General features: G+C 43.5%; 2 protein-coding genes across 6 annotated transcripts in view; both read right to left on the bottom strand.

The window, feature by feature from the left end:
• Positions 1 to 3037, bottom strand: part of INO80 (INO80 complex ATPase subunit) — a 107423-nt gene extending 104386 nt beyond the window's left edge. For both annotated transcript variants that reach the window (XM_089521919.1, XM_089521920.1), the window contains exon 1: positions 2576 to 3037. The gene's annotated coding sequence lies outside the window, so the exon portion shown is untranslated. The remainder of the gene's footprint in view (positions 1 to 2575) is intronic.
• Positions 3038 to 11431: 8394 nt separating this feature from the next.
• EXD1 (exonuclease 3'-5' domain containing 1) overlaps positions 11432 to 20976 on the bottom strand; it is a 35910-nt gene continuing 26365 nt past the window's right edge. For 2 of the 4 annotated variants that reach the window (XM_089523521.1, XM_089523522.1), the window contains exons 10-12: positions 19319 to 19462; positions 14246 to 14437; positions 11432 to 13324 (exon numbers count right to left, since the gene is read on the bottom strand). In XM_089523521.1, coding sequence (XP_089379647.1) covers positions 12596 to 13324; positions 14246 to 14437; positions 19319 to 19462 — 1065 coding nt within the window. In that variant the 3' untranslated portion in view covers positions 11432 to 12595. The other 2 variants (XM_089523523.1, XM_089523524.1) reach the window with 2 other exon arrangements.

The raw sequence follows: 20976 nt of genomic DNA, 5'->3' as shown, positions 1-20976 counted from the left end.
TTTAGCTTTTCTAATTAAGAGCCTACCATCACATTGTTCTAATCCTGAGATAGTCAACAATCATGAAAAGAATCCATCAAGTTATGAATCCAGTTGAAAGCAGCCAGCCAGAATTATGCAACAGAGCACCAACTCTGATGCTGTAGACTGTATTCCACAGCACTAACAAAACAAAACAAACTTCTCCAAAAGTTGGAAATGTTTGTTCTGTAATGGTGGAATCACACTGAGGCACTGAAATTACCTCTCTAATGGTACACCAAATGCATACCTTGTAATACAATAAAAACAGTATTTATCTCTACCCTGTCCAAAATTACTCCTGCTGAAGAAAGAGACAGGACATATTTGGCTTAAAGGTACTGAAAATGTTTTACCTATCAAGAACACTCAACCCCTGTTGGCAATATATCTTGGGCCCTGACCAATTATGAGGTTATGAAGTCTGAGTTTGCCTTAAAACGTGAGATCAAGAAAATACCATCATGGTACCCCTCTACCTACCCCAATAATGTAAACATGAAACTATACAACTTCAAAAAAAAACACTACACCGTGATTGCTGAAAGTAGTTGTTTGAGAGGTGGACTATGACTCTGTCGATCAGAGTTTGAACCCCCACTCAGCCACCGAAACCCCACTGGGTGGCCTTGGGCAATTCACACTCTCTCAGCCTCAGAAGGAGGCAAAGGTAAACCTGAACAATTCTGGCCAAGAAAACTGTGAAGCCTTAGGGTTGCCATAAGTCAGAAACAGTGCGATGAGATGCAAGAACAAATACAAAGTTGTCAGAAGATTTGCACACCAATCTAGGCATCAGAGGGAGAGAAGATCTGCTGGACTGTCCCCTTTCCCCACTGTCATTCCCTTCTCCTTTTGTGCGTGGTCTTTTTAGATTGTAAGCCTGAGGGCACAGAAATGTCCAAGTAATGATTTGTAAGCTGCTCTGAGACCCTTTTGGCTGAACAGCTGGGTATAAATACTCTAAATAAGTAAAATACATAAATGGTATGCAAAGGGAGCTGCAGCACTTCTGAGGTTAATTAAAGACAGAAGTTGGTAGCATGAGCTGCCATAGACTCGAGCCTACTTCCTCAGATGCACAGACCAAAATGGGTTCACTCACTGTGGGATGAAAAACCATTAGCAGTTTCTGGTATGGGAAACCACAAGCTTTTCAAGTAACAGTGACCAGTCCAAAACACACTGCAAAAATAATCCAGTTTGAGACCGATTTAACTGCCCTGCCTCAATGCTAGGGGATTCTGAGAAGCAGATTTGTGAGACCGTTAGCCTTCTCTCTCAGAGAGTGCTCTGGCACACAGCAAACTACAGTTCCCAAGATTTCCCAGGGCAGGAAAGCAGGCTCAATCTGGGTTATTTCTGCAATGTGTTTTGGACCTAAGTGACATTCCAGAACTGCTCCTCTTTGAAGGACACACAAGAACAAATACTAAGCAGTGCTAAAAAACATCTGCACATCAATCAAATAGGGCATCACAGACCAAAACGGGCTCACTCTCCATGGGATGAAGACATACAGTGATTCCCAAGCGTCCACCTTAACCGTGTTTGGCTCTTCAGTTCCCAGAAGTCCTAGGCAGCTTGGCCAGCAGTAAGGGATTCTGGGAGCTGAAGTCCAAAACATCTGGCAGACCAAAGCTTGGGAACCACTGACCTGGAAAATTTCCAAGCGACAGAGGCATCCCAGAACCCTGCAAGTCCTCTCCGCTCTATGGAAACCCTGAGGGGGAGAACAGGGCTTTCTTGGCAAGCATCTTGCCATTGCCATCTTCTGAGGCTGAGAGAGTGTGACTTCTTGCCCAGTGAGTTTACACAACTGAGCCCATCTCAGGGTTTCCTTTCAAGATCTGTTCAGAGGGGTTTCCCTGAGGCTGAGAGAGTGTGAGCCGGGTTCAAAAACTCATCATATTGTGTTGTATGCTTTCAAGTCATTTCTGGCTTATAGCAACCCTAAGGCTATGAAGAACCATCATGGGCTTTTCATGTCAAGTCTCTTCAGAGGGGGGTTGCCGCTGCCTTCCCTGCGGCTGAGAGAGCGTGACTTGCCCGGTGGGCTCCCGCAGGGGAGGACTCCAGAACCGCCTCCTCTGAGGCTGAGAGAGTGTGCCTGCTCCTCCTCCTCCTCCTCCCGATCTAGCCTTGCCCTGGGCGGCGGGCGCTTTCGGGCCAGAGAGGGGCGACCTTCCACGTGTTCCGGTGGGAGGCTGGGGCTGAGGAGGGGGGCGGACGGGGCGGCTCCGCCTGGGGCGCGCGCACGTGCCTGGAAGGCTGGCTCCCTCCGGCACTGGCTCCCGGCGGGGCTGCCGCCTCCGCCGGAGGCCCCTCTTCCTGCCCAGAGGGGCTTTGGGGGCGAAGCGGCGGAGCAAGCCCCCTCAAAAGAGAGCGCCGGACAGAGACGCGGAGGGCCGCCTGTCCCTTTAAGAGGAGGCCCTGGGCCCGGGGCGCCGCCGAGGGGCGAGGCGAAGGGTCGGGGCCGCCGCCGGCCCACGCCGAGCCCCCCGTTCCCCGCGCGGCTCCCCTCCTCCGCTCGCTCGCTCGCTCACTCACTCACCCGGGTGCGGGGCGCGCCTTGGGCCCGGCCTGGCTCCGAGTCTCCCTGGGCGCGCTCTCCTCCCGCCGCGGGGCCTGCGCTGCGAGTCTCCTGCCGCGCTGCCTCTCGGCGTCTGCCTGGACAAAATGGCGCCGGCGCTGAGGAGGAGAAGGAGGAGGAGGCGGCTGGCGCTGAGGCGGCGGCGGCGGCGGCGGCGGCGGCCACTTTCGCTCACTGAAAGGAGAGGAGCAGAAGGGACACGGGGAGCCATGGCGGGGGGGAGGAGAGGCGCCATGGCCAGGCCAGAACAATCGAGCCCCGCACGGGGACTGCGGCTTTCCAGCTCTCACCCGCGGGCGCTCTCGGCCCACCGCAGCCGACGCCTCTCCGCACTTCCGGAGCCCACGCCTCGCGCTCTTCCCCGCCACGCAGGGCCCGAGAGTGGGCCTCCGGCATCGATGCGACGGCGTTCGACTGGTCGGGTCTGGCCGGCGACGGAAATTGCCGAGCGCTTTCGGGCTGGAGGGAGAGAAGTGGCGTGAGTTTTTGCAGTTCTCGCGCGAGGCCTCGGCGGAGTTCTCGCGAGAAAGCAGGTTTCAGACGGGAGCTCTCTGGAAGTGACGTAGGTTCTCGATCACTCTCAGTGCTGGAATGAGGGGGCGTTAGGCGCCTAGGCCAGGCCTGGGTCCTTGCGGATGGCGCTCCTCAGGAAGACGCACGGACGGTTAAGTCTGAATGGCGCTCAAGTCAGACTCCTCCAAGGCATTCTTGCCATGTATGGATGCGAGAGAAGGACAGGGAAGAAAACAGGAAGAAAAGCAACTGCTTTGAGCTGTCGGGCTGCAGAAGAGGGCTGAGGGTCCCATGGACAGCCAAAAGGACGAACGAATGGGTCCTAGAGCAGATCCAAGGCTGTTCACCAAAGGTTGAACAGGAGTCAACAGTGCGATGCAGCGGCTAAAAAGGCCAATGCGATTCTAGGCTGCATCAATAGAAGTATAGTGTCTAGATCAAGGGAAGTAATAGTGCCACTCTATTCTGCTTTGGTCAGGCCCCACCTGGAATAATGCTGTGTCCAGTTCTGGGCACCACAATTCAGAAAGGACATTGAGAAACTGGAGCGTGTCCAGAGGAGGGCGACTGAAATGGTGAAGGGTCTGGAAGCCATGCCCTATGAGGAACGACTTAGGGAGCTGGGGATGTTTAGCCTGGAGAAGAGAAGGTTAAGAGGTGATATGATAGCCCTGTTTAAATATTTGAAAGGATGTCACATTGAGGAGGGAGCAAGCTTGTTTTCTGCTGCTCCAGAGGACAGGACCCGGAACAATGGATGCAAGCTACAGGAAAAGAGATTCCACCTCAACATTAGGAAGAACTTCCTGACAGTAAGGGCTGTTTGTCAGTGGAATGCACTCCCTTGGAGTGTTTTGGAGTCTCCTTTATTGGATACTGTTTTTAAACAGGGTATGCTTTGATTGAGAGTTCCTGCATGGCAGAATGGGGTTGGAGTGATGGCCCTTGGGGTCTCTTCCAACTCTGATTCTCTGGATGCAAAGATGACCAAATTGAGGCTGGCATACTTTGTTCGCATCCTGAGAAGGAATGAATCATTAAAAGCATCATCATCATCAGAAGACGTTTTCTGTCTGTGGTTCCCCCAAACTGTGCCTTTTAAGGGAATTTTGGACTTTAGCTCCCGGAGTCCCAGACTATTGGCCAATGTGGCTGAGGCTTCTGGGAGATGAAGTCCAAAAAAATCTCTTAACAGACACACAGTTTGGGCACCACTAGTACATACAGCGCCTTCAACACAACACTTCAGTTAACTGACTCTACCTCAGTCTCTGTTGGTAAATTTAAAACCAGAATTTTTTCATCAGAATTAGCAGGGAGACCTGGAGCCGGTTGGAAAGGAAAACATAGGTTTTTTGCTGCAGCGTTCCCAGAGGAAATACATCTAAATTACTGGGACCCTGATTCCAAAGCAAACCAAGCATTTTATAGTACAGTACTTTGAACAAAGAAAACTACAAATTACATTAATAATAATAATAAATAATAATAAATTTATTTCTACCCCGCCCTTCCATAGATATGATCAGGGCGGCTTACAAAATTTAAAAACAGTACAATAGAAGAGAAAAATTCAATATAAAAGTTAAAAACATTACTACAAAAACAGGAACAGGAGATCAATAAAATACGCGTGTCAAGGGCAGAGAAAAAGAAGAGTTAATTTAAAGCAAACCGGGGTCAAAAGGGGAAAAATAAGGGGCAGGGAAAAAAAACAATCTAACTAAGGCGGGAAGGCCAACCGAAATAAATACGTCTTCAGATTTTTCTTGAAGATAGCTAGTGAGGCGGCGGAGCGAAGCTCTGCGGGGAGCTTATTCCAAGATGAAGGGGCAGCGATGGCAAAAGCCCTCTGAGAGGTCCGTACAAGGTTAGACCTAGGGACCTCCAACAGGTTTGTCCCGGATGTTCTGAGTGTGCGGGGCGGATTATATGGGGAGAGGCGGTCCTCCAAGTACCCTGGGCCCAAGCCATTTAGGGCTTTATAGGTCAAAACCAACACCTTGTATTGAGCTCGGAAGCGAATAGGCAGCCAGTGAAGATCTTTTAGAATAGGTGTTATATGGTCTGACCTGGAACTACCAGCGACCAGTCTGGCTGCCATGTTCTGCACTAATTGCAGCTTCCGGGTTTGGTACAAGGGTTGCCCCATGTAGAGCACGTTGCAGAAATCCAATCGAGAGGTTACCAAAGCATGTACAACAGATTCAAGGTCCTTACGGTCCAGGTAGGGACGCAGCTGGCGTATCAGCCGAAGCTGATAACAAGCACTCCTGACCGTCGCATCCACCTGAGAAGTCAGCTGGAGCGACGAGTCAAGGAGTACACCCAAGCTGCGCACCGAGTCCTTCAGGGGGAGCGTGACCCCATTCAGGACCGGGTGACAGATCTCACTACCCGAAGCCGGGGAACCTATCACCAGTACTTCCGTTTTCCCTGGATTCACACTGAGTTTGTTCTCCCTCATCCAGCCCATTACCGACTCCAGGCAGGCATTCAGAGGAGAGATGCCATCCTTAGTTACTGCATCAGTCGGAGACATAGAGAAAACTATCTGGGTGTCATCAGCGTACTGATAACACCTCGCCCCATGTCTCCGGATGATCTCTCCCAGCGGCTTCATGTAAATGTTAAATAGCATAGGGGACAAAATCGCTCCCTGAGGGACACCAGATGTCAGGTCCCTCCTGTCGGAGCGACAGTCCCCGAGCTCCACCATCTGGGATCTGCCCGAGAGGTAGGAACGGAACCACCGCAAAGCAGTGCCCCCAATTCCCAACTCCCTCAGGCGTCCCAGAAGGATACCATGGTCGATGGTATCGAAGGCCGCCGAGATGTCCAAGAGCACTAACAGGGACACGCTCCCCCTGTCCATGCCCAGACGGAGGTCATCAACTAAGGCGACCATGGCAGTCTCAACTCCATAGCCCGCCCGGAAGCCGGTTTGAAATGGGTCCAGAAAATCGGTGTCATCCAAGATCGACTGAAGCTGGAAAGCGACTGCTCTCTCGATCACCTTCCCCAAAAAAGGCAGCAGCGAGATGGGCCGATAGTTGTTATGAATCAGGGGGTCTAAGGAGGGCTTCTTTAGCAGGGGTTTGACCACTGCTAATTTTAATTTAGATGGAAATTGACCCTCACTTAGAGATATATTAATTATGCGATGCAACATAAGTCGCACCGCATCTCCCCCCTGAGCTGTCAGCCATGAGGGACAGGGATCAAGGGAGCAAGTCGTTTTCCTAACACTTCGAAGGATCTTGTCCACTTCCTCGGTACTAACAAACTCAAAGTGATCCAGTATAACAGGGGCCACGGACGCTTCGGACACCTCTCCTACAGGATCTGCACAAATACTGGCGTCGAGATCAGCCCTTATCCGAGAGATTTTATCCGCAAAGAAGTTGTTAAAATCATCGCAGCAGGCTTTAGATGACTCCAAAATAGGGCTCAGGGAGGGAGGGAGCCGAGTTAGCTCCCTCACAACCCTGAACAGCTCTGCTGGACGCGACTCTGCGGACGCAATACGTGCAGCATAGAAAGAGTTCTTCGCTGCACGTATTGCCACTCCATAAGCTCTCAAATGAGAGCGAAGGAGTGTCCTGTCAGACAAGCGCTGATGTCTTCGCCATTTATGCTCTAGTCGTTGCGCGACCCGCTTCCTTTCCCTGAGATCTTCCGTATACCAGGGTTGTTTATTGGAAGCAGGCCGGAAAGGACGCTTGGGAGCGATACTGTGTATAGCCCTAGAGAGATTAGTATCCCAGATGTCAGTTAGGGCATCAACAGAATCGCCGTCAGAGCCAGTCGTATACCCCTCTAGGGCTTCTTGGAACCTTATGGGTTCCATCAGCCTTCGAGGGTGGACCATCCTAATAGGTCCACCACCCCCAGGGGGGATAAAGGTAGAAGCCTTGATTCTAGCCTCAACCAAGAAATGATCCGTCCATGACAAGGGAGAGACATTAGAGATCTCTACCCACGGAGCCTCCATGTCCGTACTGAAGATCACATCAAGAGTATTACCAGCACAATGTGTTGGCCCTGAGACTAATTGAGACAGGCCCATGGCTGTCATGGTAGTCATGAACTCCCGAGCCGCACCTGTTGGAATGTCACTGGCCTCGAAAGGGATGTTGAGGTCCCCCAGGACAAGAAGCCTAGGGGACTCCAACACCAGTTCCGAGACCAGCTGTGTCAGCTCGGTCAGGGAGTCTGTTAGAGCACGGGGTGAGTCTGTTAGAGCACGGGGAGCATTGGTTACCTTTGAATTAAACATTTACACCCCTGTATATTCGTTGGATACTCTCATATCACACCTAACATACATCTCTATCCCTTGCAGGGTACCCATCAATCAAAATATAATCTATGCCTTTCTCTTTCACAGTCTCCAACTGTCTTGTATTGTATCCTTTTGTTTTTGTTCTTTCCAATAACAGCTTAAAGGAGGAACCAATTCAGGGCCACTTCATGGGTCAAGGATGACTTGAGAGCAGCTAACAACAATGAATTGCCTTCAGAGCTGTTTACTGAATTTACACAGTTCAAATGTGACTCACTTATACTCCTTGGTGCCCTTTAGAATGGCTTTGTGACTCCTGTGTATACTCTCAGTGAAGACTTTGAATACCAATGGGTTGCATTATATCCATTTGGGACATGTTCAGCAAGAATCTGCCCTTCCCTGCCTTTTTTATTCTGTATTGAGGGATGTGGTGGCTCAAGTGGTTAAGATGCTGACTGCTGACTGCAAGATTGGCAGGTTGGCAGTCCAGGTGCCGCATGATGGGGTGAGCTCCCGTCACTAGTCCCAGCTTCTGCCAACCTAGCAGTTCAAAAGCATGCAAATGCAAGTAGATAGGTACTACTTCAGTGGGAAGGTAACTGTGTTCTGTGACAGCCAAATGATCAGAGTAGTCTCTGACAACACTGATTCTTCAGCTTAGTAATGGAGATGGGCACTGCCTCCTATCGCTGGACAAGACTTGACAACCTTCTCAACGGGGAATACCTTTACATTTTATTCAGGGGGACCATGTGTTCTCCTCACTGCAAAGAAGGACAAGGCACTGCAGAATGGAGGACATGACCAAATAAAAGCCAAAAATACTCACATAAATGTAAATCCATGCTGAGGCATGCTCAGAATGGAGGACATTTTGAGAATTCCTCCTGGACAGAAGTTTGACATAGGACATGTCCTGGAAAAGGAGACTATCTGGTCACCTTGCCTATATTGCAACATGCTTGTGGAAAAGACAGTTTTCTTAAGCATGAAGTAGATTGGGTTTTGGTGGTGGGGTGTTGCACTATATCACTTTTGATACCACTTTCAACTGCTTGTGGTTGCATTCTACAAAACCCTGGGATGTCTAGTTTGTCAGGTAGCAGAGCTTGTGATAAATGGTCTCTCAAACTGCCAATCCCAGGATTCCATAAGGTTAAAGTATCAAAAATTATGTAACTAGTATTAAAGACCCCCCCCCCCCAAAAAAGGAGAAAGATTTTTCTCACATTGCTGAAGAGCTAATTACTTTTCAAAATATAAACTCAAGACGGTCACCAGAACACCATGCATAAATATTTTTTTGGAGCCCAAATGTTTTTCTTTCTTTCTTCTGTATGAAACAGACCATGTACTCACTGTGTACACTGGAAATAGAGGTGAGCCTATGGGATAGTGCTGACTACCTCCCAGGTCACAAATACAATTATAAAAATATTAAGTATATTTCAACTCTGCCCTACATAATCACAATTGTCACACATGAATTACACCATTCCCTTTTTTTTAAATATGCATATGGATGATTTCATTGTATTCAAACACCACCAGGAGAGAAATTATATGTGACACTGCCCCAGCTTCAGCCCATTCAAGCAACCTTGCAGCATTTGAACCTAGTTATCTTAATATGCAACATGGGGCCAGAACAGATGGCCCTTTAAACCCTCCTTCTGTGTGGCTTGGGAGCACAGTGTTTATATGCCACGGGCAGCTTCAAGATGGTCTGACAGTGCAGCATTTACATGACAATTGGTCTTCCGAAAGAGCGGCTTTAAGCCACCCCTTCTTGCTGGTCTATTCCAGCCCATGGACAATAGCAGCAATGGCTGGAAAAGCATTTACCAGGAATCATTTCTACAACACATTCTAGCTTTGCTTTTCACATAATTCCATTAATCTATACAGATTATTGGCCATTATTATCAAGCTATTTGTGTCTTTCAATTCTCTGAAGAAACAGAAGGTAAGCATGTGTTTCCGTGGTCAGGATTCATATTCAGGGGTTGCAGTGTTGGTCATGGTGGACCAAAATACAAAAAATTCAAAAGCCACAAAGTGATACCTTTATCAGGTAAGCCAAATGCAGAAAATAGATCCAAAGACATTCTTATCAATTACTGTGAGGTACAACCCATTTTTTCCAAGATGTCCGCCTTCATGAAAAGACAGACTATGGTTCAAGAAGTGAACCATAGCTCCACTGGCTTCATCAGGAGGAAAAAAAAGTGACAATTGTAGAGTCACAGGCCTACATTTTGTATCAGATGTTTCAGTTGGTACAGTTATTTTGAGAGGAAGGCCACTCCCCTCCTTGGCCATGTAGGGACAGGACAAAGGGCAATAAAAGACAGATAATAACATTTTGACTATTAGCAACTGAAAAGTAACTTTCCTTGGGATTATGCCTACCTCTGTCCTGTACTAGGCTAATTTTCCCTTTCTTAGGTAGAGAACATCAAATTTCTCAAGAAATCTCTGTATTGTTACATCTGGAAAAACTTTAAGGTGCTATATAGGTAAAATTTGCAAACTGTAGTCCAAATGAAAGAGTTTTCCCTTCATTGGATGGGGGAAAGCCTCAAAGAAGTCCATTGCTCCCTTTTGTTGAAGTTTCCCCTGCTGCAGAAAAATTCGTTATCTTCAAACACAGGAGGAATATTCAGGGATAGCCAGGTTGGCCATGCAGCAAAATACAACAAAATTAATAAAACAGCCCTGTCCTGCTCCATGTAGGACAAACGATACTGCAAGATAAAGCCTTTAGCATACTGCAATAGATTATGAAGCTCTGAGGAGGAAACTAAAGAATCTTGGGACTCAGGTTGTTATCCCTCTTTCTGGTTGAATAACTGGTTCCACAGAAAGTGCCCTTTAGAAAATTCACTTCTTGAACCATAGTCTGTCTTTTCATGAAGGCAGACTTCTTGGAAAAGATGGGTTGTACAGCAATTGATAAGAATGTCTTTGCTAGGAGTCTAACAAACTTGAGCAGTAGGGTTTTGAACTGAGTTACATGGGGAGGCAAACAGTACAGTGGGCCCTTGCCTTACACAGGGGATCTGTTCCAGATCCCCCCGCGTAAGGTGAATTCTGCCTATGCTCAAGCCCCATTCATTTGAATGGGGCTCATGCATGGCAGCATGTGGGGTGCCATGGGTGCATGCCCCGTTCGTTTGAATGGACGTGCCGCCCCTTGCGCTCCATGCAGCTTGAGCGCATATGCTCAAGTCCATGTATTTCAGAGGGTGGGGGGACACCAAGTATTGAGGACAATGATACAACCTCAATGATACAGGAAGATTTGGGCCAATTGAACAAAAACTCAACAGTGGGCAGGAAAAAATTAAAGGGTTTACCTGGAGAGAATGACCCATTGTCCTTAAATGTCTCTACACTAATAAACAGAGCATATGAAATAAGATGAACTTGAACTCTTGGTACAAGAAGGCAAACATGATTCAAGAGGCAAAAATTTGAGGGGAGGGGTTACAACTGCTCTCCCAAGGCTGAGAGAGAGTCACTTGACTAAGGTCACCCTGTGGGTTTCCATGGCTGAGCGGAGATTCAAACATTAGTCTCCAGAGTCATAGTCCAATGCTCAGATTACTATACCACACTTGTCTACTACAATGCTTATAAAAAGAAAATGCAACCACAACATAGGCCTTGCAGAGCTAGTGTCACACAGAATAACCACTAAGATAGTTGTAAATAGCTTCAGCAGTTCATGAGGAAGAAAGGAGTCCACAGACAGTGTGAGGGATCTAGAGTTGATTCAAAGCTCAGTGCAGGGTGGACAACTTGTGGCTCTCCAGATAGTGTTGGACTACAACTCTCATCATGTCTCAGCAGTCCTAGTCCAATGCTCAAAATACTGATTCTAAATTTATATAATAATAATAATAATAATAATAATAATAAATTTTATTTATATACTGCTTTTCCACAAATCAAAGGACAAAGATGATAAAGAATCAAAAGACTTTTATTTCAAACATAAACTCTGCAAAGGCTTTGTGGACAGAAAGCTCTGACAAAAACACAGTGTAATATACCTATATGTGACATGCATATATCTGTATTTTGCAAAACATTTGCTCAAAATCACCTGCCCCTACGTTTGGCCTTTTTCAAAATAGTGTACTTAACTGAAGGCCTTCATCTTTCTTTATTTTACAAACAAAAAGCAACTTTCAAAAATGTAAACTCAATTAACATCCACTGATTTGAAAAGACACTGCATTACATTATGAGAAGGCATAACTCACGAGAAAAGACAATAATTCTAGGGAACATAGAAAACAACAGTGCAAGAAGACGACATGCCAGATGGATAGACTCAAACAGGGAGGTCACTGACTTTAATTTGCAGGACCTAAGCAGAGCAGTGGAGAACAGGGAGTCTTGGAGATGCCTTATCCACAGGGTCACCATTAGGTGGGGCCAACTCAAGAACAGTTAACAACAGCATTGCATAATCAAACTGCAGTTGTCATATTATCTTATGTCTACATATTTTGATCTATATCCAACTGAGTTAAGTGGATGGCTAAGGATCAGATGATTTTGCTAGAAAAAGCACCTTGCTGTTCCCTACATATTAAAGGTATGAGGTAGAAATAAGACTGCTATCTATGAATAGTTTGCACAATACAAATGTTTCTGTCTTTCTCTAGGACTGGGAAACCTGTAGTGGACTCCCAACTATCACAAGCCATTGACAGCACAGTCAATAATGGTGAATGACACAAGTTACACTCCAACATCTCTGTTCTAGGGATAATTACACCAAAATGGAAAGCTTTTCTCAAATGCCTTGCTGCAAATACTGTGTGGTAAGAAAATTAACTATCCTTGATTAATATGTAACTATCAGCCAATGTTGCACTTAGGTCAAGTACATGACTGGTCTCCAAAGTTATAACCAATAATAGTAATTCTAAACCATTCACACATTATAAACAAGGGTTAGGAAAACAGAAAAGTCTCAGAATGAGTATGATCTTTATAAAGACACTTGTACTCTGATTTAACAAAGAACCTGAGTTTACTTTGAGAATGCCAATAACAAATTTAATTTACATGTCATTTTTTCTAAATAACAAAATAAGATTTCTGCTCCCACCCACTCCAGATTTATGTTCAATAGAAATCTTGAATTCTAATGAAATTAGTTCTTATTTTCCTACAGAATTTGGGGTTGGTGGTCTGCAGCTGAAGCCATGAGGCAAGGCAAAATGAATATCAATGTCTTTCCTTTTAGGACTTATGGGACCAGGTGGATGGTGGTTTTGGGTTTCTTGAAAAGAAAGCTTTTGATAGAGAGTATTGTTTGACAAGGTTTGACAAGATGGCTTTACAGGAGGCAAAGGCAATCTTCCGCCATGAAATGAGAACTGAGGAGAATAGTTACTTCTTGGAGGTATAGAGGCAGAAACAGCAGGACCTTGGGTTTCTTCATCCTTTTTTTCTGTCAATAATTGACTGATTTCCTCTTCCAAAGACCTAGGAATCTTTTGCGGCTTCAAGGTTGTAGATTTACAACAAGCTGGATCTCTTGTTTCCAATTTGTATTCTACATTGCCTCCAGTTGTATGTCCCTGATTATCACAGTGATGTGCCTTCTGCTTCACTTTTTGAGAACTTTTGGGAACAACTGGATCGCAGGGATGGAGACAATCGGCACTGTGTATTTTAGAGGAGACTATCTTATTGGAAGGAATTAAGTCAGTGTCACAATTTTTGTTTCCTTCTTCCTGTTCTCTCTTTTCCCCTACAGGCACTACATGTTTTCTGATGAGAAGACCTTCCTCATTCAATTGGAATTTCTTCAGGGCATTCTCTCTCCGAATTTTGTGAAAATTTATCAGTTGTCTTAGCTCTTGTGGTAGCGCCATAGAGGAAATCTGATTAAGACAGACAAATCAGACCTCCAGTATCTATTTATCATCAGCATTTCATTCAATTATAGTAACTACTTCTATAAATGGAGCTAAACATGAATGATATAGTACAGATGAAGCTTACTGTTGTAGAAGAGTATCCACTGAAAAGAGAATAGAAGTATGATGTGACAACCTAATGTACAGTCTAATACATAAAATTGATGAAAAAGAAAATAGCAAAAAAGGCAACTTTAGTTTTTATACTACAGCCTGCCCTCTGTATCCATTGATTCAAACATCCACGGCATGAAAATATTCAAAAGATAAATAAATTCCAAAAAGCAAACCTTGATTTTGCCATTTTATATAAAGGTCATCATTTTACTATCCATTGTATTTAATGGGATTTGAGCAGCCACTGATTTTGGTATCCATGAGGGGGGTCCTGGAACCAAACCCCAGTCAATACCAATGGCCCACTGTTCATAGAATAATATTACAGTAACATTATACAGATGATTTAATACAACAAACTTGTTTCTTTTATTTTTCCATATTTTCACCTTTTGTGCTCTTTTTATTATTTTATCTGCTGCTATCTAGGGCTTTACAAAATGTTAATGTTACACATTGCATGGTTTCTTTCTTTCTGCCTTTACAACATTTATGTTGAAAATTTTAGAATATAAAGCAAATAATAAATATAAATTGAACTAATGTTTCTTTCCTTAGTTAAATACAGAAATATAACAGGGGAAAACACTCAAATACTGGCACTTTAAATAGAAATGTTTGTTTTCTGGTAAATCTGAACGAATTGAAGTAGAATTATGAATTGGCAATAATCTACAGTTGGCTGTTCTAAAATATAAGATCAAGAATGGCAGAAATAAATAATTATTTGATCTCATTACCTGGAAATGCTCCCAAGGTTAAACTTACCTCTGTATTTCCCAGGGAGTGTCCAGATCCCTCCCGAAATGCATTAAGGTATCCATCCACCAAAGTTGTTAAATCAGACATAATTTCATCAAGCAGCATCAGGCGAAGAGGGAGGAGGTACACTGTTTCCAGAGCTAACACGTTCAACAGGGCAGGTGGAAGGGGTCTCGTAAACCATACCTCAGGATTTCCCTTCATGTCCAAATGAAATATGGCAAAATATATTACTATTTAAAATGAAAGAAGGATTTTTATTTTTTTTTAGTAATCTTGAAAAACTGGACCTGGAAATGCAACTGCTGATACAGTTTAGTGCATAATAGGCAAATGGTAGCCAGACTCACATATGCCCATCCAAGGATGTTTTCACACTCCTAGACCCCTCCAGACTCCTCAAGCTCTCTTTTCTTTGGCCAACAAAGAGAATGAATTGCTTCTCTTCAAAGTATCCAACAACATTAACTCAGCATTAATATAGATTATAGGAGCTTTCTGCACTCCTTAACATTTTTAAGGGAACATATTCAAAGTAGACTTCAGGCCAGGTGTTCTATAACATTCTTTTTTTGCCATATTTTTTTATTGTTTTCCAACATAATAACTAGGTGGATCTCAGGTGGATGCGACGGTCAGGAGCACCTGTTACCAGCTTCGGCTGATACGCCAGCTGCGACCCTACCTAGGCCGGGGCGACCTTGAAACGGTAGTACATGCTCTGGTAACCTCTCGGTTGGATTTCTGTAATGCGCTCTACATGGGGCAACCCTTGTACCAAACCCGGAAGCTTCAATTAGTACAGAACATGGCAGCTAGGTTGGTCACTGGATGTTCCAGGACTAGCCACATAACACCGATTCTGCAAGATTTTCATTGGCTGCCTGTCCGCTTCTGGGCACAATACAAGGTGTTGGTTATCACCTATAAAGCCCTAAATGGCTTGGGCCCAGGGTACTTGGAGGACCGCCTCTCCCCATATAATCCGCCCCGCACTCTCAGATCGGTCGGGAAGCAATTCTTAAGGGTTACCAAGACGAGATACACCTTGTCTTCCCAAAGGGCATTTTCTGTTTCCGCCCCGCAGACCTGGAACTCCCTTCCCGACGAGCTCCGATCTGTCACCTCCCTTGACCTGTTCAGGAAGAAACTTAAGACCTATCTCTTCCAACAAGCATTCCCCCATGTGCCTTGACATTTGTTATTCTCCCCCATTATACAGTTGCTTATCCAGCTAGTTTGTTTCTTTGGTTTTACTCTTGTGAATTTTACTGTGCTTTATTACTGGGATGTTTTTATGATGTTTTTATATTGTATGTTTTTATATTGTATATTGCTTACATTTATGCTGTACCCCACTTTGATCGTTTTTTGGAAAAGCGGGCTATAAACAAACAGTATTATTATTATTATTAACTAAAACAAATGTACATATAGTTCTTTTTTTGTCACTGGATCATGGAAGTTTTATAACATGCGTTATTAGACTTAAAACAAGAAAAAAGAATTTATTTACTGTATTACTTCCTTAAATTATCCCTCTGGCTCCTAGTAAACTTTTAAAAATTTAGCTTCTTATAAGTCATCGAACATTTTTCTCATAGCGCTTAATCCACTTATAACGTAACACTTCCTCAAGTACTATTTCACATACAGTATTTGAAATATTATGGCCTGGGTCTCTTTTCAGTCAAAAAGTATCGTAGCAAAGGTCCCTTTGGTTATCATCAGTGACATTCTGATTTGTTTCTTGAATCTCCTGGCAGCCTGTATGGGTCATGTGACCAGCCCTGTTGATTAGGAGACTGATGGTCCTCAAGTTGCATTTTGCCTTTCCCTGAACTACCCATATGACAAATAAGTGATTCTGTCTTAGCAACCAGCAATTATATGAGAATAATTTTTACTTATCTTGTAGGATATAGAAGTTATCAAAGTAACTTATGTGTACAAACTTCATATTCAGCTATTGTTGTTTGTTATTAATTGCCCTCAAGTCAATCTTGATTCATGGCGACCCTATGGATGAGAAATTTCCAAGACCCTCTGTCCTCCACTGAATCATAGTTGGAAGAGACCACAAGGGCCATCCATTCCAACCTCCTGCCATGCAGGAACTCTCAGTCAAAGCATCCCTGACAGATGGCCATCCAGCCTCTGTTTAAAGACCTCTAAGGATGGAGACTCCACCACTCTCTGAGGAAGTGTGTTCCACTGTCCAACAGCCCTTACTGTCAGAAAGTTCCTCCTAATGTTGATCTGGAATCTCTTTTCCTGTAGCTTGCATCCATTGTTCTGGGTCCTGTTCTCTGGAGCAGCAGAAAACAAGGTTGCTCCCTCCTCAATATGACATCCCTTCAAGTACTTAAACAGGGCTATCATATAACCTCTTAACCTTCTCTTCTCCAGACTAAACATCCCCAGCTCTCTAAGTCGTTCCTCATAGGGTATGGTTTCCAGACCCTTCACCATTTTTAGTCGCCCTCCTTTGGACACACTCCAGTTTCTCAACATCCTTTTTGAATTGTGGTGCCCAGAACAGGACACAGTATTCCAGGTGGGGCCTGACCAAAGAATAGACTGGCACTATTACTTCTCTTGATCTAGACACTATACTTCTTTGTTCTGCTTAATTCCTGCAACCCCATACCCATGACCTCCTTAATAGAGTCCATCCATCTAACATGTGGCCTTCCTCTCTTCCTACACTTCCCTCCACCTTTCCCAGCATTACTGTCTTTTCCAGTGAGTCCTTCCTTCTCATGATATATCCAAAGAACAACAGCCTCAGTTTGGTCATCTTGGCTTCCAGGGAGGTTTCCAGCTTGATCTGCTCTAGGACCCATTTGTTTGTCCTTTTGGCTGTCCATGGGATCCTCAGCACTCTTCTCCAGAACCACATCTCAAATAAATGGATTTTCTTCCTATCCTCTTTTTTAACTGTCCAGCTCTCACATCCATACATAGTAATAGAAAATACAATGACTTGTATGATTCTAACATATGTGCTCAGTTGTATATCTTTGCATTTTAGAATCTTTTCTAGTTCCTTCATAGCCAACCTCCCCATTCTTAATCTTCTTCTGATTACCTGTTTGCAGTCCCCATTTCTATCAATGTTTGATCCCAGGTATGGGAATTCTTTTACTATTTCTATTTCTTCATTGTCTAGGTTGAACTAGGTTGAAGATCCTCGGTAATTATTTTTGCTTTCTTTATGTTCAACATTAAGCCTGCCTTTGTACTTTCTTCTTTGATCTTCCTTAGTAGGTGTTCCAGGTCTGTGAGGTTTGCTGCTAGTACTATGGTGTCATCTGGATATTTTAAATTGCTGATATTCCTTCCTCCTATTTTCACTCCTCCTTCTTCTGTGTCCAAACCTGCTTTTCTTATAATATGTTCTGCATACAACTTGAACAGATAGGGTGAAAAGATACAGCCTTGTCTGATCCCTTTGCCAACTGGGAACCATTCTGTTTCTCCATGTTCTGTTCTGACAGTAGCCTCTTGTCCTGAGTACAGATTACTCATCAGGCCTATCAGATGTGTTGGCACTTCCATGTCTTTAAGGGCATTCCTTTCATGATCTATGCAATCAAAGGTTTTGCTATAGTCTAAACACATGCTGATTTTCTTTTGGAATTCCTTGGTGCACTCCATCAGCCATCTTATGTTTGCAATGCAATGAATATTAAAATTTAATCAGTCTTACTCCCAAGCAAGAAAATACAAGCTTGTGCAACTAATCCTAAATTGTCTGGCATTCTAGCTTACACCAAGGCCTGCAATCTTGCCTTTTCCAAATCCAGCTCCCTTTTCTAATTTTCAACTTTTCTTTCTTGCAGCTCTTGCTCTTCATTGCATTTTACCTCTTGCTTATTTATACTAGCAGATAATGCTTTCCCAGCAGGGACGTAGCCAGGATTTTGGGAAGGGGGGGGGGGTTTCCAGACTAGGTGCCACCAATATAATGGGGCTTGGGCATGGCGGCACAGCAGCACACATTATTCATTGTATCTAATGGAAGGGGGTGGGTCCGGATCCCACAGACCGCCCCCCCCCCCGGCTAAGTCCCTGTTCCCAGCCAGAAGGCCAAGAAACGATATGTCTATTTGTCCTTTTCATACACTTTCACTGTCAGACCTCTGTCCTCTCACTCCTGAGATTTTCTTAAGCTTTCCCCTTACTTTTTCCTTCCAGGACTACAAGTCTCTAACTACTTTCTTCTGGAATCTTTGATCTTCAGCATTTCAAGCACTTTCACAACACTGCTGCCCCCCACTAAAGAATCAATAGGCTGGCTATTGGATTATTTAAGTAGTATAGATTGTGGTATCCACCAGAATTACACTTGCAGAAAAATAACATATATGAAGCTTGCTTGGGAGCAATGGAAAAGCTTATCACAACTTTGTGTTGATCCTAGAAGAAAAAACAGCCCAAAGATTCAGTACAATTCCGAGACACTGGCTCACGTATACATGAAGATGTACACAAATTCACACATTCTAAATCTAATGCATTACCAGTACAAATCAGAAAGTTTCAGGTCTCAGTTGTTACAACCATTGACAATGGAAGGTGTTGTATTTTGTTTAATATTCCCTGCTACAAAAGGTGAGTTGAGTTATACTGAATGAACTGCTAGTCACTTTTAAAATTTTAAAAATCAGCAACAGCCCTTCAGGGTTTTTCCTGTCTGTTAGTATTTCATATTTGAGTCTCTCTTTTCATGGCCCCTCAATTCTTTTTCAAAAAAATACAAATTAATGGCTTTCTTAAGAGGAAAAAAGATAAAATTGTGTTCACCTTTTCTCTCAGCCTTCTTTCATTGATCATTTGTGGATCACTCTCTCTGCTCTTTTATCAGAATTATTGTTCTAAATATGCACTGTACATTATACAATTTGAATTGTAACTTACTGTTTCAGTAATTAGGCAGCAGTTTATTTTAATAAATACAAAAGGTAACAAGGTTTCTATCATCATTAAAATAGCCCCTAATAGATAAAGTAAAATTATTGCAGATGTGCTTGAAAGGCTACAATAAGATAGTGCCATTCCAGCTGATATGCTTACTTCAATCTCACGCTGCCGTAGATCCATGAAAGAGACTTGCTTGTGTGACATCCCCAGGTATCGCATTAAGCACTCTTGTAAAGTGCTAATGCAATGTGGAAGAAATCCACCTGTTTCTATTGAGAACTGCAAGACATCAGAAACCTATGGAAGAAAATGGGGATTGGTATGTCATTTCCAAATGTGCTGGCTTCAGAACATGCAAGAATGCTGCTGTAATAATTGCTATGTAACATATGCTAATTTTGGATTTTTTAATCCACTGTTTTAGTTCAGTGAATGTATTTTTACAGAAGAATGTTCTTTAGGAAATCAAATGTAGTTAGGAGCAGGCATAGAAGAAAATGTCACTAAAGGGTGTAAGGCTGAGACTGCATCTGGTCATGATTCATGAAGAAGTACTAAATATATGCAGTGTAGACAAAGTCTGCAGGATCTGACATCTATTTCTCCAATTGTGAAGAACAAACTGAAACAGCTTTCAGAAGACCCACAACTCATGCTAGATAGGGGGCTTTCTGAATTGGTATATGCATGTAAAATTGCATTCTTGAAGATAAAGGTCTACTACCTATATCTTTTATTGGACAGAGATAACCTAACAACAGTAGTTCATGCACTCACTGGTAACTTCCCAAGTGTAATACTACTGCAATGCATGCTACATGGGACTGCCCTTGAATGCAACTTGGAAGATGCAGCTAGTGCAAAATGCATCAGCTAGACCGTGACAGGAACATTACCTAGAAACTCTGTAATACTGATCCGAAGCAATTGCCAGTACACTTCTGGACTGTCAATCTACATGGCATTCAAAGCTCAGACTGGCTAGGAGCTTGATATTTAAAGGAGTACCTCTACCTGTTTACACTTACCCAAATTGTAAAGTCTGTTGGAAGGGCTCTCCTCTTCATCCTATCAGATGGGCCAATATACTGTAGTACAGTACTTTCTCTGCTGCAACACCCTTGTTGTGGAATTCTGATGACATTGGGCACCAAGTAAAACCTGGGGCCATTGGGGCCTAACTGAGTTTATATAAATCCTGGCATATGCATGGTCTTCTATTGTTTTACACTCTTAACTGGTTTTAAACTGTCTTGTTTTAACCTGTTAATCTGTTTAATATGTTTTTAGCTGTGCACATTACCAAGGGAAGAATTGCACTATGGTCTGCTTATGGATAATTAAATGAAAGATTTAAAATGGATAAAAAATTCAAGAGTTTGAAATGTCTATGTCTGAATTTGAAACTCAACTATGTATAGATGTAGATTCCTAAAAATTATAAACTATTGCTGAGAACCGAAACAGAAGGGGTATAGATAAAGGACTGTATGGTGAAATGTGATCAAAATATTGGTATCTCAATTCAAATGGAATAATGGGATAGAATGTGGACAAAGAGTGTGAAATTTATCTTGCGTTATGATTTAAGGGAGAATTTTTATAAAATGATGTATATATGGTATTTAACACTAGATAGATTATCAAAAATGTATAATAGTTCAAACAAATGTTAGAAATGTAAACAGAAGATAAGTGTATTTTTTATATGTGGTAGACCTGTGATAAGGCACAAAAATATTGGACTCAAATTCATTTAATGCTAGAGGACATTTTTAATGTCAAGATACAAATGAAACCAGAGATTTTTT

Source organism: Sceloporus occidentalis, unplaced genomic scaffold (assembly GCF_023333645.1).
Source record: "Sceloporus occidentalis isolate IW3139 unplaced genomic scaffold, rSceOcc1.0.p SCAF_4, whole genome shotgun sequence".
NCBI lineage: Eukaryota > Metazoa > Chordata > Lepidosauria > Squamata > Phrynosomatidae > Sceloporus > Sceloporus occidentalis.
This window is presented reverse-complemented; position numbering and strand designations above follow the sequence as displayed.